At 37.8% G+C, this 20,104-nt stretch overlaps 1 protein-coding gene across 1 annotated transcript in view; it reads right to left on the bottom strand.

The window, feature by feature from the left end:
• Positions 1–20,104, bottom strand: part of NCKAP5 (NCK associated protein 5) — an 890,670-nt gene that overhangs the window by 623,660 nt on the left and 246,906 nt on the right. Inside the window, exon 2 of the mRNA XM_068969056.1 lies at positions 10,501–10,574. Within this exon, the coding sequence (XP_068825157.1) occupies positions 10,501–10,574 (74 nt within the window). The remainder of the gene's footprint in view (positions 1–10,500; positions 10,575–20,104) is intronic.

Raw genomic sequence — 20,104 nt, 5'->3', positions numbered from 1 at the left:
TTGTTATCTATGGTGAATGACCTTGACTTCAAGTGTGTGTCCATCTTAACGAAATTCTAAGGTCTTCTCTGCCAGTACCACTGTATAGATTTTCAGGCCAAGCCCCAATTCTATTTTTTTTTAATTAAAGTATTTGTTGGTTTATGATGTGGTATTAGTTTCTGGTGTACAATAAAGTGATTCAGTTTTTTAATATATATGTACATATCTATTACATATACTTTTAATATATGTATTATATATATTATACAGTGATATATATATGAATGTGTGCTTATATATATATATATATATAAAAGTTATATATGTATGTGTATATATATACGTTTGTGTGTGTGTGTGTGCGCGTGCACACACGTGCGCTGTCACTTCAGTCATGTCCGACTCTTTGCGACCCTATGGACTGTAGCCTGCCAGGCTCCTCTGTCCATGAGATTTCCCTGGAAAGAATACTGGAGTAGGTTACCTCCTCCAGGGGATCTTCCCGACCCAGGGATAGAACCCACGTTTCTTATGTATCCTGCATTGACAGGTGGGTTCTTTACCACTAGCGCCACCTGGGAAACCTATATATATATATGTAGGCTATATAAGCTTATATATAGGCTTCTATATATATAAGTTTCTATATATATGTGTGTATATATATACACACACACATACACTTTTACAGATTCTTTTCCATTATAGGGTATTACAAGATATTGAATATTGTTCCCTGTGCTATCCAGAAGGTCATTATAGGTCATTATTGTTTATATATTTTATGTACAGCAGTGTGTATCTTATCAATTCTATCTTTAAAAGTAACGATCGATTGTCTACAATTTTTCTAAAATTTTTTCATTTTATTCAAGGAGATAAATTATTGAAGGCCTAGATTTTTACCATGGATTTTTTTTTTTAACCTCTCATAGTCTCTTAGTCCTTTTTTTTAAAAATTATGAGAAATTCTTTCATTGTGTCTATTGAAAATGTTGTTTGCAGCCCAAGATACAACTGGTAGATAATGGGAATAAAATTATGGACAGAAATACACATTTGATTATTGTTAATGGTTGGAATCTTTCCTATGATGCCCAGTGACACAACATGCAGACAGGACATGTCTCCAAACTTATTTTATGATTGAATTTTTTAAAAAGCATAAAATAAAAGTCTAGTGAAGCAAGCATTCTTCCTAGCTTTATATAGCAAAAGCAATATGTTCACATCTTCATGAAGTATCCCATCTTTACCTTTCTAAGAGGAACTATCTTGAAACTATGGATCCCTTTTAGCACTGGTATAGCACTGAAACAAAGGACCTTTTGTTATGCTTGCTTGATCTTTTCCTTGCAATGGACTCACCAATAAAGGTAGACTCATCCGTAATGAACACATGAACCATTAATAGTTTCTCTTCTTGAATCAACATCAATTCTTTCAATGGCTTAAGAAAAGTGTTTTGAGGACCTATCGCATGCTAAGTCTCTTAGGTACAAAGATGATTAGAACATACAACCAATTGTCTCTCTGCTTTCAGGCTAAGTGAAGTGTTAGGTTTGAAGTTGGATGTCTTATGATAAGCACTATGAGAGAGATGAGATACCCAAAGATTTGGTTTTACAAGCCAAAAACCTTAGGGGAATAAGGTGGCTCAGTGGTAGAGAATCTGCCTGCCAATGCAGGAGATACAGGAGATGCAGGTTTGATCCCTGGGTTGGAAAGATCCCTGGAGTAGGAAATGGCAACTTGATCCAGTATTCCTGCCTGGAAAATTCCATGGACAGAGGAGCCTGGTAGGCTACAGTCCATGGAATCACAAAGAGTCAGACATGACTGAGCTACTGAGCATGAGCATGCGCATGCATGAAAAAATAAGACAGTGTGTGACTGAGAGCTTCATGCTTGGAACTGGTATAGAAGTCATTGAAGGTGTGGATAGAGCCAGTGTTACATTTTGGATTATTTTGTTGAAGGGTCTTTCTCATTAACTTGGGGGAGGGGTAAAGTGATAGAGCAAGAACCAGGGCCTCCCTTGGGTCTAAGTGAATGATGTCCTCTACTAGTAAAAGCTGACTAATGGAGCAGCGTAGAATTGAGATGTACAGTTTGTATTTTCTCTTTTCATAGAAGCTCTAACATCTCTCCCTAGAATTGAAGGATTTAGGTGGGTTCTAGAACTCCCTTCCAGGCCTCTGAATACAGACGCCACAAAAAGAATAGAGGGTAAGCAAAAACAAATAAGTTTACTCCTTTAAACTCCAGAGTTACACATGTAGAGAGATATGTAGAGTTATATCCTAACAATCAATCTCTTTGGGGGTGGGGAGAGTCACAAGTATGCTCATGCACTAACAAGTTGGTGATTCTTTTTCCATTAAAATTAAAATTAAATAGAATGCCATGGTAAATTACCCATTTTATTCCTCCTTCTAGAAAAAAAAAAAGACACTTTGTCATTCTTTACTGTGGGTGCACGTCAGCTTCAACACATGCATTTATGTCTAGTAGGTCATTTATATCATCGCCTGCTGGAGTTTTTCTTCTTTCAACTTAGTAGGGAATATTTGTGATCTTTATTACCCCCAATAAATCTACAAAATGCCTTTTGCTTGAGGCTTTTTATTTTAATTTCACATAAATAAATCACATTAGGTTCCTGGCTGTCATATTAAGATAAGCATGGATCTAAAAATAACAAATGTGTTTTTAAGTCAAATGTTTTCAGATTACATAGTAGTAAATTTCTCTGGGTCACCCCTGAATCTTATTGATGTTGAAATATTTTTTGGCACTTTAAGATTTTTCTTGAAGAGCACAAACCTATTTAAACTAGAAGTAGAATAATTTTCAGATCCTCTACAGACCTACTTGTACAATATTATTCAACTCAAGCTTCCCATGGCTGCAATAAATCCATCTTTAATGTGGGGATGTGTCCCCAGTTATAGCAGAGGGCAGTTTTATGTCTTTGTAGGTTAATTGAATGCTCTATCTATACTGTTTTAAGTATTAACTGTAAAGAGCTCTAGACCTGAATCCCTCATCAAAGATCTTACATATAGTTATACTCAAAGGTCTTAAAGGCAGCCCAAATCCAGTCTAGTCAATAACCAATTCTTCATCTGTCCTCATGCTTCTAGACCTGCTCCTACTCAGGACTCAGATCAAACCATCAGCTCCTTGGGGAAACCTTTGGTCTTTTGAAGGACTGTTTCATATAAAGTGTTTTACAGAGTCTTCCACTTAGCCTGGGGTGGAACAGTCTTGATAAATGGATGTGAATTTTTCTTTCAAACAAGATTTGTAGTGAATAGGCAAAGATAAAACCCATAGGTTTTAAATAGTTTATTTTATACATTTATTCAGTTGAGACCTAAATATATTCTCTGATGGATTAGCACAGCCTTTTTAAGGGTGGACAGGTTTAATAAGTAAATCATGTATATATAAAGTTGGTGTAGAGTTTCACTCTGGCATTTTTGGTAATCTCTTTGCCTTGGATAACTTGGATTCAAATACTAGGCAACTCTCAAAGTAGACAAACATGCCGACCATACACCAGTCACCTAAATCAACAATAACGTTGATCAATCCTAAAGTAAATGTCAAATATGAACCTGGGCGGGCTTCCTTGGGGACTTATGGGGTAAAGAATCAGGCCTGCAATGCAGGAGACCCAGGCTCAATCCCTTGGTTGGTAAGATGCCTTGGAGAAGGGAATGGCTACCCACTTCAGTATTCTTGCCTTGAGAATCCCATGAACAGAGGAACCTGGTGGGCTGCAGTCCATGGGGTTGCAAAGAAACAGACACAACTGAGGAGCAAAGCATGAAGCATGATGAACCTGGGCAATCTTCCAATCAATCGGATACCTTTCTGGATTAAGCTCTATTAGCCCCTTCTGTTACTGAACAAAAGTCACCTTAAAGATAAAGCTGTTAGTTCAGCCAGGGTCTCGGAGCTCTGAGAAGAAGCCTACATGCTCCCTTGTTTACCTAAAGCAGCACCATCAGTCTATAATAAGAGTCCTTGGGGATACATCTCAGCCCACAACCTTCACCACCACCGTCCATGGATGACATAACCACTGAAGCATGTGACAATATCCGATTTCCTGATTTATTCTCCCTTGTGCTGGGCAGAGGGCATGACTTAAAGGCAAGACTCTTATCTTGGCAGGGGTCTGAGACTGTCTGCATCTCTGGAACAACCCCTGGTGGGTAATTGAGAAGTGACATTGATGGGTTCCCAGGGTGGCCTGATGCTTGCACTTGCCCTGAGGACGCAGATATATACTAGAAATCCAGCGCAAGGGCAGAGAGGAGGGGAAGAAACTGTAAAGCTTGCTAGTCCTGGTCTCCTTTGACCTCAGCAGAGAGAAAGATGCAGAGCTGGGAAAGCGTACACTATTATTCTATGGGCTTAGCATGAGCTTTTGCTTTTATTGCTAGCAGAGAGCACTGAGTTCTTTGTTTGCTACACAGTCTATCCCCCAGAGGTAGTCTCCTTTTCTCTTGAAGGGATTTTAAAAAACAAATCACAGTTCTTATTTTATTTGGTGTCCACCATTAAGAATTCATGCAGAGCAATTTTACTTGTTGCCAATTAAGCTCTCCCAGTGGAAGTCTATGATTATACCAAAGGCACCCTGTGTAATACTTGGAATCACTTTGGTCTACATAAATTAACCCCTTGAGGATAGAGACGTGCTAATTCTTAAGATGCCTGGATAATTTGATTCTAAGAACCAAAATACACAGAAGGCAAATCTCCAAGAAGTTCTGGGCTTGACTTTTCTCAGGCTGTGTGTGCTTTTGCCTCTTAACTCTATTTTACAGCTACAAGACAATTTCTATATAACATGGTAGCAAAGGATGATCTTTTCCTAGAGATAGAATGATAGCATGTCGCCTCTCAGTAAGCAACTTTAATGTCACTCACATTTTACAGAAACAGGGATTACTGCTAAAGGAAACTTTAGGCACTGGGGCCAATTACCTTCACCCCAAAATGTATAAATACGTCAAAATTATGGAGAACGTGAAGACTATTTGGGATGTGCATCATTTCACGGCAGTCTTCACTCTGCTTAGGTAGGCAGCATGTTGAATCATGGCGGGAATGGAAACAAAGCTCTTGCCCAGTATTTTTTTCTATCTCTTCCCTTATATTAAGAATCACAAATAAGGCAGAATGCAAAAGCCTACTTTACAGATTTTTGGATGCACTGAAACTATCATTTTATTGTTGGAAGGATGGATCCTAGGGACTCTTATTGCACCCAGAGATCTCTACATGCTTTTCAGTGAAGTGTTTTCTTCTTCTTGGTGATGTAGGCAACCAACACTTATTCCTCTGGGAAACACAAGTTCTGTGCTTTACCAGGGCAAACATTGCTTGTGATCAATGGTTCTTCAGATTCTTGCAATCTGGTATTATTAATACTTTGACTGCCCCTCAGAACTTGGGGTTGACTTTCCTCTTTTATCAATAACCCAGACTTCTCACACTATTTGCTGCTCTTTTACAAACTTCCCATCTCTTTTACAAACTACCCATACCATTTGCTTCTTTTTACAAACTACCATTCACAGGTACCCATCCCATACCTGTGAAGTAAGGGGAGAAAGATGAAAAAAGAGATGCAACTATGTTTTTGTATATTTGGCTATCAAACTAGATAAGTCGCCATTTCCCAAAATATATTCCTTAGACCTTTAGTCAGAGTAGATGCTCCAAGAAAAATAGGATTAGGAAATATTTTTTAAGAAGTAAAAATTATATTTTATAGTCTATATTTGATATGCATAACACATTAGCAATATAAATAGCTCTGAGTAGTTCTACAATTAAAGCAAAATCTTTTCTTTTTTGTCTATTTTTTGTCTACTCCATGCAGCATGACAGATCTCAGGCCCCTGACCAGGGATTGAGCCTGTGCCTCCTGTAGTGGCGTGCCTGGTCCACAAATGTCAAGAGTGCCTTAACTGAGAAACTCTAGCCTAAATACAGCTTGTTCCAATGAGGCTTCGCTTTGGCATCTGTCGGTTGGAAATTGGCACTGTGCGTTCACCAGATCTTGTCATTTAATTTTGGCCTTGAAACCTACTTATTCTTCACTTACTTACAGGCTATTGATAACTCTGTCTCTAACTCAAACTCTGAAAATCTGAAATGAATACTTTGACATTATCTGGTTCAGTCACTGGCAAGCTGTTGTTGTTTACTCACTAAGTCGTGTCTGACTCTTTTGCAACCCATGAACCATAGCCCACCAGGCTCCTCTGTCCATGGATTTCCCAGGCAAGAATACTGGAGTGGGCTGCCATTTCCTTCTCCGGGAATCTTCTGGACCCAGGATTAAACCCACATCTCCTGCACTGCAGGTGGATTCTTTACCACTGAGCCACCTGGGAAGCCCCACAAGTCATTAGGGATCTATTATATTAGGCATTTCTACAGATTCTTCGAAGCCTTTTATGACATATATTAAATTCTACATGATCCAGCTATATAAGTATTAGAGAAAAAATATTATACAGATCAGTACATGTTATTTATAGGTAATGCTATTTTAGATATTATATGCTTCATATAATCTCAGTGCTCAGTTATCTTAAATACTAGCTATATTGATACCTTCTTTTTATACCTAAGGAAACTCTGTCTCAGAGGTGTTACCCAGTAATCACTTTGGACAGACCAGGACCAGAGTCTATGCCTCCAAAACCTCCAATCCAGTCTTATTTCCATTTCTAGAGTGTTATGCTGCCTCTATTTGTCATACATAATTTCACATATGTGACATGAAAGAGTAATTAACACCATAAATATTCATGAATCCCGTTTGTATTTTCCAACTGTTTGTGTTTGTTCTAAACTCTTAATCTAAGGCTGCAAATGGATAAAGATTTCTGTCAAATATCAGGAGAAAGTCTCAGCAGTTGTTTTCTCACACTCCTTCTTGTCAGTCACAAATATATTTAGTCAAATCAGAAATAGTAACAGATGATATAAGAATCATTAAGTACAAAAGAGCCTTTTTCTCCTAATCTTAACTTTCCTCATTAAAACAAATAAACATACAAAAATATATGATCACATTTCAACATCAACTTATAAATAAGTTGTTGCTGGGTATGTTTATTTTTTCTTATCAGGCAGGGAGAGGCAGAGCAATTGAAATGCACCCAGATTTGTACTCAAGTCTTAGACTAGGTTCTAGATCCCAAATCTACCCTCTTCTTCAGATAAATTCACAGAAGTTTTCTTCTGCTGGTATCAAAACATTAATTGAGCTAAATGCTCTTTGCCAGACAGCTATAGTTGAACACCACAAATTCCTTAACAATTTGAAAACCTAGAGTAGATTAAAGGTCTATTTCAGCACAATACTAAACTGGACCCCAAAATAACCAGTTATCTTGAGAGTATGATTATAACAATATATTTGTGTCACAGCACATGGTTATGCTATAAAAAATGACTAAAGCCTGTTAAAGACTATGAGATTCCTTCACAAAAATAAGACTTTTCATTCTTATATCCAATCTTCTACCATTTGTCCAATTCTTTTATCATTAAGCAAGAGGCAATAACAGTATGACGTATATCTTCTTTTGATCAGTCCTCAAAGACTGTGGCCATAAATTAATGCTGACTAATATTATTGTTGGAAGATAAAAATACTCAAAGTTGGTACTTCCCTGGTGGTCCAGTGGTTAAGACATCCCCTTCCAATGTAGAGGGTGTGGGTTTGATCCCTAGTCAGGGAGCTAAAATCTCACATGCATTGTAGCCAAAAAACAAAAACGTTTTTTTAAAGCAACATTGTAACTAATTCAATAAAGACTTTAGAAATAGTTCACATCAAAATAATCTTTTAAAAATATTCAGAATTTTTAAGTTATAGGTTAAGTATAAATGGAAGACCATTAGTTAATATCAACATCAATGAAAGTTGTAACAGCTACACGAAAGTTGTAACAGCTACAAATCAAATGCACAATAAAAATCAGAAAACATATTTACTGAATTATGGGAATGTTTGTTTGACTTCAGACGCTTTAGCTGTGCTTGTGTTTGTGGTACGCCATGGTCCTCGGCATATCATAGAGTCTACCTTAACTCAAGAAAGCATTTTAAATATTCAATCATAAACAGAAAAAAAAGTCCCCCACTGCTCACTGTCACTCATAAATCTTTCACCATAAACTATTTGGCTGTAGTTGAAGTTGAGATATTGTAATAAGCATCAGAAAGCCTATCACTATGCGTCAGTCAGGATCTATTTACAAAATATAATCAAGTATAATTTCATGATTCAATAAATAGTATGTAAATCTACTATTATTGGTTTTCATTTTCATTTCAATACTACCATTTCCATTTCCTCACTGTTATTCTGACTATTCAAATATCATTATTGCCCTTTATTATTATTCAAATAAAGCTTTTCTATTAGATCTTGTGACTATATGTAAGCCTTTGCTTCTTTACTAGCAAAATTCTATTACTGAAGGAAAATAGCTGTGATTGCCCACAAAAATCTGAGCTCTTACTTTAGGTTAGGTGATGTCTGTACCTGAAATGATATTTTAATTTAATCATATCAGAGAAAACCAAAGGTTTTTATTAACTACCTTAAAAAAGCAGGAAAATATCCTTTCCCATGCAGGTTTTTTGATTCAAAAATGTGTGAAACTATTATTCCTCTTCAAAAATGTATATAAAACACACTGACCAAATTATAAATAAAGTATAATTTATTCATCAGATGGTATTCATCATTCATATATTTTTCTTTGGAAAGATGGGGGAACTTATTTTATACAAATAGTTTTAAGAAAATGTTACAACTCAGTTAAATATACTTTGCAGTACATCTATGGAAAATATAATTTAAAAGGCATACAGCCATAAATATATTGCTATTGCTACACACTCGTTCTCAAAAGAAAACTGTATCACCAAGTTATAGATCTCAAAATCAAATCTAACAAATATTGCATCAATTTATATAAAGTTAACTGATGTGTCTTTTAGTGACAAGTGGACTTAAAAATTGTACAGTTTTGTTGTATCCTATTAGCAGTTTTCTTCTAGGTAGAAAAATAGAATATTGTCTATTACTATAAATACCGACACGTTTTCTAGTTTCACAACGAGTCGGACATGACTTAGAGACTGAACAACATGTTTCCTAGTAGGAAAACTAACATCAGAGCAGAACAAATGAGTAAAATGGATTTGGATGAGGTTGGGCAAGAAAGCCACATGGTTAGGTCATACTTACCTCCCTAAAATCTTTGTGTACAGAGGGAGGCTTCCCTGGTAGCTCAGAGGGTAAAGTGTCTGCCTGCAATGCGGGAGACCCGGTTTCAATCCCTGGGTCGGGAAGATCCCCTGGAGAAGGAAATGGCAACCCACTCCAGTACTCTTGCTTGGAAAATTCCATGGACAGAGGAGCCTTGTAAGCTACAGTCCATGGGGTCACAAAGAGTCGGACATGACTGAGCAACGTCACTTCACTTCTTCACAGAGGGGAAATTGGCCTCCATGCCATGAGGAGATAAGACATAAAGGACTTTGGGGCTTATTGACCCCTTAGAGAGGAAGCTAATTATATTCAATAATTCTGATGCAGTGTAAGGTATCATGCAATTAAGCACTAGCATATTTATTCCAGATAACAAGAACTATAGGAATTTAGTAAGTGGAATTCAGAGTCCATACTAGCACTGGCAAAAACATGGCCACATGGACTTTAAAGATCTAGATAATCCTATCACAATAATCTCCATTCCCTAGAAGCCTCAGGGAATGAGTTACTTGGGAAAACTTATATAATACTTATGTAATACTCTCCTCTTTTTCCAATTTACCTGCAGATGTTTTCATACCTAGGGTTAGAATCCATCACATAAAACAACCAAACCAAACATGGGGGACCTATATAACAGCATTCTTGAAATATGTATTTTTTAATATAAAGAGAAGCAGAAATTTTAAGCAGAAGTGTTCTCAGCCTTTCAGTTATAGAAAAACAAACAATATTTAGGCAGGCAAAGGCCAGAGGATTTGGGTTCTAGTTTCTACAAGAATACAAGTATTCTTGCCTGGAAAATCCCATGGACTGAGGAGCCTGGTAGGCTACAGTCCATGGGGTCGCAAAGAGTCAGACACGACTGAGTGACTTCACTTTCACTTTCTTTTCTACAATATGTTTGTTGCATGGCTGTGGACAAATGCATTCCTTGACCTTGGCAAGTGTTATGATTTCTACCATCCTCCAAGCTCTGAGCAGGTCCTTCACTCAAGGACAACTTTTGACACCACTGTTTTACTTTAATTAAAGGAATGGAACTCTTTAGGTAGCCTCTGCTGATTTTTGCCCCCAAAGGTGCGTTTGGCCACCAAGTAGAAGAAGGACCTTTTGCCAACTCCATGCTTCCGTGATCAAGATTAAAGCTATAGATGCACCTATTAAGTTAAGAAGTAGATTTAACTCACCTCCAGAGACTTCTGTGTTGCTCCTCAAGTTGATTTAACAGATGTTCAATGTATTTGTTGGAGTCCATGTATTCCTGTACATAGAAAAATAAAGCTGCATTACACCAAAGACAAAGGCAAAGACAAAACCGCTTTACCATAGGCATCATCTTTATCTCTACAGGACAATTTTGGACAAGATAATTCCCTTGGTCCCTCTCATTTGTAGGAATAGATGCTTCTGTGACTTATATGCATTGTCATTTGGGGACAAATAAATTTTTCCCCACATCCTGTGACGGTTCCATAAATGAAAAAATGGAGGAGAACTGGAGTTCTATCAAGTCAGCATAAAAATGCTCTTAATCACAGAGAAAAGCCAAATTTCATAGTCATTTACACTATATTTTATGTGTATGTGTGCTGTGTGCTCAGTTGCTCAATTGTGTCTGACTCTTTAAGGCCCCATGAACTATAGCCCACCAAGCTCCCACGTCCATGGTACTTTCCAGGTGAGAATATTGGAGCAGGTTGTCATTTTTCTACTCCAGGGGATCTTCCTGACCCAGGGATGGAATCCATATCTTTTCCATCTCCTGCATTGGCAGGCATATTCTTTACCACTGCACCCCCTGGGAAGCCATGTTTTATGTTTTCCCATATAAATATATGGGGTTGTGGGGGGATGGGAATTGAGCCAGCCTTAGAAAAGAAGGAATAAAGTAGGTAGTGCAGGTCTTGATTATACTGATTTTACACAAATCACTTTCTAACAAAAACACTATTTTTGAGCTACATAGAAACTACATATTCATTGCCCTCCTTCACTGGGCATATCGTTTATATTGATGAATCACATGTTTATTTTTCCTTCATTTCCTTATATGAACAATGCAATTTGTTCTTGAGTTTCCTTTTTTTCTTTTTATCTTATTTATTTCCTTAGAAAACCAATCTTTAGCTTCTAAGAAGATATAAAGGCAAGCTTTATCTTGTTTAGAAATAGTCATAAATTTGTGTAAATCAAATTAGGTTTTCAAGAAACATCTCCCAAAAATGAGGGATTCCTTCATTACATGAGAACTGCTCATAGAATCTGTAAGTTATTGAACCTAATTATTTTAAAATTTGTGATTCCTGAATATGAGGTTCAAATACAGTCATTTTAATTGCTAACTATGTAGAAAAATACAACAACAACAACAATGAAAACTTGTATAATTTATTTCATCCTGAACCTAATACTTCTTTCCCTTTCTCTTTGAGGAGCCCACAGGCCTCTGTGTCTACATCACAGCAGCCTTAGACAGAAGAGTGTGCAGTGATTTCAGTGTTAAGGTACCCATGAAAGTTACCATTTTATATCTTATGGATTTAAGATAAACTAGGAACTCAGATTAATATTGATACCTTTTAAAAACATTTTTATTTTGATGGAATACTATATAAAATCAGTTGTTTCTATAAAAATATTGACTATCATGGGTGGGGGAGTAGAAGAGCTGACCTTCTATAACAGGAAGGGCTCTGTTCAAGTTTCTGGACCTATGTAGCCTTGGAGAAGCCTTTTCACCTTTCTACAATATTTCAGTTAGACTGGAGGGCATCCCCAGTCCTTATCTAGCAAAACTATTCTAATAGTTTTCCATAATTCTATTGCAGAAAATTAGCCGAAGAGTTATACTCTTATTAATATGCACATTCAGGTGAGTTATTTAAACAAGACCATTACATGAAAAGCAAAGCAGGAATCTGTTGCTGCAGGAAGTTGCAATGGTTTGTGGTAACGCTATTAAGGATCTTGACCAAGGTTTAAACATGATAGGAACACTCAAAATTCTTAAAGATATTTTCAAATACATCCTTTGAAAAAATTTTAAAGACAGTGTTTCTAAGTACAGGCAAATATATAAACTTCAAGGTCACCCATACAGTCATCTTTCAAATTTTTTCAACACTTATTATATGTCATGTACTGTTCTAACTTCATAGATATAGTTCTCCAACACCACAGTTCAAAAGCATCAATTCTTTGGCACTCAGCCTTCTTCACAGTCCAACTCTCACATCCATACATGACCACAGGAAAAACCATAGCCTTGACTAGACGGACCTTAGTCGGCAAAGTAATGTCTCTGCTTTTGAATATGCTATCTAGGTTGGTCATAACTTTCATTCCAAGGAGTAAGCCTCTTTTAATTTCATGTCTGCAGTCACCATCTGCAGTGATTTTGAAGCCCAAAAAATAAAGTCTGACACTGTTTCCACTGTTTCCCCATCTATTTCCCATGAAGTGATGGGACCGGACGCCATGATCTTCGTTTTCTGAATGTTGAGCTTTAAGCCAACTTGTTCACTCTCCTCTTTCATTTTCATCAAGAGGCTTTTTAGTTCCTCTTCACGTTCTGCCATAAGGGTGGTGTCATCTGCATATCTGAGATTATTGATATTTCTCCCAGCAATCTTGATTCCAGCTTGTGTTTCTTCCAGTCCAGTGTTTCTTCCAGTCCAGTGTTTCTTCCAGTCCAGTGTTTCTCATGATGTACTCTGCATATAAGTTAGATAAGAAGAGTGACAATATACAGCCTTGACGTACTCCTTTTCCTATTTGGAACCAGTCTGTTGTTCCATGTCTAGTTCTAACTATTGCTTCCTGACCTGCATACAGATTTCTCAAGAGGCAGGTCAGGTGGTCTGGCATTCCCATCTCTTTCAGAATTTTCGAGAGTTTATTGTGATCCACATAGTCAAAGGCTTTGGCATAGTCAATAAAGCAGAAATAGAGGTTTTTCTGGAACTCTCTTGCTTTTTCAATGATCCAGCAGATGTTGGCAATTTGATCTCTGGTTCCTCTGCCTTTTCGAAAACCAGCTTGAACACCTGGAAGTTCACGGTTCACGTATTGCTGAAGCCTGGCTTGGAGAATTTTGAGCATTACTTTACTAGCATGTGAGATGAGTGCAATTGTGTGGTAGTTTGAGCATTCTTTGGCATTGCCTTTCTTTGGGATTGGAATGAAAACTGACCTTTTCCAGTCCTGTGGCCACTGCTGAGTTTTCCAAATTTGCTGACATATTGAGTGCAGCGCTTTCACAGCATCATCTTTCAGGATTTGAAATAGCTCAACTGGAATTCCATCTCCTCCACTAGCTTTGTTCGTAGTGATGCTTTCTAAGGCCCACTTGACTTCACATTCCAAGATGTCTGGCTCTAGGTGAGTGATCACATCATCGTGATTATCTGGGTCGTGAAGATCTTTTTTGTACAGTTCTTCTGTGTATTCTTGCCACCTCTTCTTAATATCTTCTGCTTCTGTTATGTCCATACCATTTCTGTCCTTTATCAAGCCCATCTTTGCATGAAATGTTCCCTTGGTATCTCTAATTTTCTTGAAGAGATCTCTAGTCTTTCCCATACTGTTCTTTTCCTCTATTTCTTTGCACTGATCGTGGAAGAAGGCTTTCTTATCTCTTCTTGCTGTTCTTTGGAATTCTGCATTCAGATGCTTATATCTTTCCTTTTCTCCTTGGCTTTTCACTTCTCTTCTTTTCACAGCCATTTTGCTTTTTTGCATTTCTTTTCCACGGGGATGGTCTTGATCCCTTTCTCCTGTACAATGTCACAAACCTCATTCCATAGTTCATCAGGCACTCTATCTATCAGATCTAGGCCCCTAAATCTATTTGTCACTTCCACTTTATAATCATAAGGGATTTGATTTAGGTCATACCTGAATGGTCTAGTGGTTTTCCCTACTTTCTTCAAGTCTGAATTTATGGATGTGAGAGTTGGACTGTGAAGAAGGCTGAGTGCCAAAGAATTGATGCTTTTGAACTGTGGTGTTGGAGAAGACTCTTGAGAGTCCCTTGGACTGCAAGGAGATCCAACCAGTCCATTCTGATGGAGTTCAGCCCTGGGATTTATTTGGAAGGAATGATGCTAAAGCTGAAACTCCAGTACTTTGGCCACCTCATGCGAAGAGTTGACTCATTGGAAAAGACTCTGATGCTGGGAGGGATTGGGGGCAGGAGGAGAAGGGGATGACAGAGGATGAGATGGCTGGATGGCATCACTGACTCGATGGATGTGAGCCTGAGTGAACTCCGGGAGTTGGTGATGGACAGGGAGGCCTGGCGTGCTGCGATCCATGAGGTCGCAAAGAGTTGGACACCACTGAGTGACTGAACTGAACTGAAGAGGAAAAAAATACCTGCCCTCAGAGAGCTTACATTCTGTAGAGAGATACATAACAAGGAAGCGATCAGATTGATTTCAGGTTGGCTACCTGCTAGGAAGGAAATAACAAATAGGAAGGACTTTAAGTGGGGAGGGCACCTCCTTTATACACCATGGCTGGAAGAGGATTCTGAGCAAATGAATTCTGGGTCTAGGGCCTGATAGAGAAATAGGCAAACAAATAGAAAAAGGAAGAGGGGGAAGAACACCACAGGCAAAGGAAACAGCATAAGCAAAGCCCCCCAAATGTGGTATTTAAAACAGAAAGGAAGCCAGTGGGGCCAGGGAACAGAGCCTGAGGTGTGTAGCCTAAAAAGAAGTTGGACAAGAAGTGAGTATGAGGCACTCAGTCATGTCAGACTCTTTGTGACCCCGTGGACTGTAACCCATTAGGCTCCTCTGTCCTTGGAATTCTCCAGGCAAGAATACTGGAGTGGGTAGCCATTCCCTTCTCCAGGGGATCTTCCTGCCCAGGGATCGAATCCAGGTCTCTTGAATTGCAGGCAGATTCTTTACCATCTGAGCCACCAGGGAAGCCCTCCCTGGACAGGAAAGTAGGGGCCAAACCATGTGCAAGCTCTAGTAACCAAGAGATCTGTGTTCTGCTTATTCTGCTTAGCTCAAGTCAGAGGTGGACTCTAAAAGGTTATTACAAATATAATCTTTGGATCAAAGAGATTTAGGTGCAAATCCTGGTTTTGGTACTTACTAGCTGTGCCCCCTCAGGCAAGTCATTTAATCTCTCTAAACCTTACTTTTTTTCATAGAGATAAATAATTGAAGAGGTATAGTAAGGATTAAATAAAACAGTTTAAGCATATAACACAAGGCAAGCAGTGAACAGAGCCATTTCCAAAGGATCAAACCTCTTCTCAAAAGGCAAACCACTTTACAAGGTGAAGGTTATATGCATTTTCTCTTCTCTTACTCAGCTTCAAGGTTTGTAAGTCAAAGCTCTTCAATTATAGTTGGATTTTAGAACAGATAGTTAGAGATTAACAGTAATAATACAGCTTTTCAACCATTAATTCGGTATATCTGGATTATGATTTAAACTATAAATGCTATTTCAAATAACAAATACAGACAGAGTGCTTCCATTTAAGGTATTTTTACCCAATTATCCATAAAAATAGCTATAATATAATGACCTCTTAAACCACAAACAATGGAAAACTAAAACTATGAATTCTTCATCCTTCTTTTCAGCTTAATTTTTCTCCATGGCATGCTTACTTCTAATATCCAGTTTATCTTACTTGCATATTTATTGGGTATTGCCTATACCCCACCCCTATGTACACACACACACACACACACACACACACACACACACACACTAACTTAAATGAATTGAAAGAAGAAAAGATGATGCTTACATGTGCTTTCTGTTAAATGAAATGTTTTCCCCTGCCCAAGAGAATTTAGGCAGCACCTTATACATTTATCAATTCTGGCTCCTGAATTGGAAAGATTTGTTAACTAATAATAAACACCTATCATTCTGTAAGAATAAAATAGAATTATTCTACTGGGAATCATTTACATTTGGAGATTAATTCCCAGAAAACAATGGAGGAGGATCACAGTGGGGCTGGCAGTGGTGCACGCTGGAATTACAGTCACAGACAGAACAGTGCTGTAGCAATGGTGTGTATAGTGCCAGCTTGAGTATAAAGCACACACTGAATGTTCTTAACACAAGCTCCAATATTCCAGAGTATCAAAGCCACAGGCAAAAAGAAGGGGAATGGCAAAAGTTTACCTCAGTATAACACACCTCTCCAATGTACCTGAGAGACTGGACATTGGGAGACCTTGGAGAAAGATTTCTGAAGCAACTTAGCACACATGCATGCAAGCTAGAAGAAAAACATATACCATATTCCCATTGTCCTTGGTGTCAATATTCATTGTAATTTTATCCATGAAAAAATGCCAGTTTCATCAGGCTTGCTTTGCCTAGAAGGTACTTCTCATGTTACTCAGCATAAAAACTATATTCAAATATAGTTATTAACATGATGAACATTGTATTCTACTCATTTTCCTTATGACAAACCCACATTAGATTTTACAGTAGAAGTGACAATAAAAACACTTACACAGTCCTGTGAAGGACAAACAATCTAGATAAATAAAGGATAAAGATGAAAATGAATAGAGACAGGGTGGATATTAGGTCAGAAAATGTAGGTGTGTCTATTAATTATAGCATTTGAGTATTTGGCAAGATTTGTAAATGGCACCCTACTCCAGTATTCTTGCTTGGAATATCCCATGGATGGAGAAGCCTGGTGGGCTGCAGTCCATGGGATTGCGAAGTGGGACACAACTGAGCAACTTCACTTTCACTTTTCACTCTCACTTTTTACTCTCATGCATTGGAGAAGGAAATGGCAACCCACTCTGGTGTTCTTGCCTGGAGAATCCCAGGGACAGAAGAGCCTGGTAGGCTGCCATCTCTGGGGTCGCAGAGAGTCGAACACAACTGAAGCGACTTAGCAGCAGCAGCAGCAGTAAGGTAAACAACGATCAAAGGGATAATTAAAGAGACCTTTCAGCATAAAATTGAGAAAAAAGAAAAACACTTGATTTTACACATCAAAAAGTTTCCTCACACTCCAGGTAGATTTTACAGAAAATCATCCACACTTCTATCCACATAAGGGCTGAAAAAATAAAAAATGTGTGTATGTTTGGGGTGGGGGCTGGAAGACTGCATGTACCCAAACAGACAAATGGGTCTCCTACCAAGGATTTTAAAAAGGCTAACTGCATAGCTTCTGGCAAGTACAGATGTCCATTGAAACCTTTGAGTCTTAATCCATAAACAATCCCAATAAAGTAGAGTCTTTGTAACAAAGCAACAGAAAGACATTCCCAGGTTTACATGAATTCAGAAAGTAAAGCACCTCCCTTAATTAAAAATACATGTGCATGGCAGGGGTGGGGGTTGGTGGGGCAGGGAGAGGTGTTCCAAGGTGGAGACTCAGGAAGATCAAGAACTCACCTTGCCCCATGGACACACCAACTCTACAGCTATATATGGGACAATATTCTTCAAAAAGGAACTGAAAATTAGCTGAACTGCTCCTCCACAACACATGATCAAAGGACCACACTGAGATTGGTAGAAAATGCAGAGATGCAAACTCAACAAAAATTCCATCCCTGGTGCAGAGTCCCACAACAGGGCGGGATCTCACAAACAGAGGGCTTTTCCCCAGGATGACGAATTTGTTCCCCACATCAGCCAGCCCAGCCCTGGAACCTACAACAAAGAAATGAGCCCCCAAAATGTCTGGCTTAGAAACCAGCAAAGCTTATGTTCAAGGAATCCAAAAGTCTGTGTGAACTAAAAATGCCACCTGCCACATAAGTAAACAGAGTATGTTGCTGACATCAAGCCATCACATTACAGCTGCATGGTGAGCCCTGAGAGAACTCTACAGTCCATAGGGTCACAAACAGACAGAACTGAAGCGACTAAGCATGCACAAAATATTCCATCCAAAAACTGCAGGACATATTGTTTTCAAGTGCACATGGAACATTCTCTAGGACAGATCATACATTTAGCCATAAAACAAATTGCAATTTTAAGGAGACTGAAATCATATCAAGCATTTCTTCAAACCACAATGGTATGAAACTTGAAATCAATTACTAGAAGAAAACTATAAAAATCACAAATACATGAATATTTAACAACAGATTACTGAACAACCACTGGGTCAATGAAAAGTATCAATAGAGAAATAAAAACATACTTTGAGACAAATGAAATACAATATACCAAAACCTATGGAGCAAAAGTGGTTCTAAAAGGGAAGCTCGAAGAAATATCAACCTACTTCAAGAAACAAAATCAATTTCAAAAAAACAATTTAAGTTTACATCTAAAGAAGCTAGAAAACAAAGATCAAACAAAGTACAAAGTCAGAAAAAGAAAGTAAATAATAAAAATCAGATGGAAATAAAATAGAGACTAAAAGGACAATAGAAAAGATCAGTAAAACTAACAGCTGATTCTTTGAAAAGATAAACAAAATTGACGAACCCTTAGCCAGACTAACCAAGAAAAAAAAGAGGTCTGAAATAAATAAAATCAGAAATTGAGGAGATGTTATAATTGATGCTACAGAAATACAAAGGATCTTAAAGCAAGTAAGTGAAAGTTACTCAGTTGTGTCCGACTCTTTGTGACCCCATGAACTATACAGTCCATGGAATTCTCCAGGTCAGAATACTGGAGTGGGTAGCCTTTCCCTTCTCCAGGGGATTTTCCCAACCCAGGGATCAAACCCAGGTCTCCCGCATTGCAGGCAGATTCTTTACCAGCTGAGCCACAAGGAAAGACCAAGAATACTGGAGTGGGTAGTCTATCCTTTCTCCAGGGGATCTTCCTGATCCAGGAATCGAACCAGGGTCTCCTGCATTGCAGATGGATTCTTTACCAACTGAGGTATCAGGGAAGCAAAGTTCTTAAAAGACTATCCTAAACAATTACTTGCCAACTCATTGGCAATGTAATGAATGCATTCAATGTAATGAATAATTCTTAGAATTGCAGAATCTTCAGTGACTGAATTAGGAAGAAATAGAAAATCTGAACAGACCAAAACATATAAAGAGATTGTGGGAGGCTTTTGATTACTGATCAAACACAAGTTTGGGACCAGATGCCTTGTCTAGTGAATTTTATTAAACATTTAAATAAGAGTTAATACCTATCCTTCTAAAACTCTCAAAATTTGAACAGGAGGAAATTCTTCAAAACTCATAGCATTATTGTGATACCAAAAACCAGACAAGCACAAAAACCAAAAACATCACAAAAATTTAAAATTACAGGCCAATGGCCCTGATGAACACAGATGCAAGAATCCTCAACAAAATATTAGAAGATCAAATTCAACAATATGTTAAAAGAATCATATACTATGATCAAGTGGGATTTACTCAAGGGATGTAAGGATGGTTCAACATCAACATCTGCAAAGTAATATGATATACTACATTAACCAAATGAAGAACACAAGTCATTTGATCATCTCAATAAGTGTATAAAAACACTTCTGACAAAATTCAATATCTGTTTATACTAAACTTTCAACAATGTGGGTACAGAGGGAATATACCTCACCATAATAAAGGTCGTATATGAGAAGCACACAGCTAACATTATACTCAACAGTGAAAAGCTAGAAATGTTCCCTCTAAGATGAAGAATAAGACAAGAATGTCCATTCTCCCCACTTTTATTCAGCATAATATTGGAAATCCTTGCCAAAGAAATCATTCAAGGAAAATAAGAGGCTCCAAGTTGGAAAAAAAAAAAAAAGTAAAACTGTCACTATAAACAGATGAAATTATTTTATATGTA

This window comes from Capricornis sumatraensis, chromosome 3 (genome assembly GCF_032405125.1).
Source record: "Capricornis sumatraensis isolate serow.1 chromosome 3, serow.2, whole genome shotgun sequence".
NCBI classification, from domain to species: Eukaryota; Metazoa; Chordata; class Mammalia; order Artiodactyla; family Bovidae; genus Capricornis; species Capricornis sumatraensis.
This window is presented reverse-complemented; position numbering and strand designations above follow the sequence as displayed.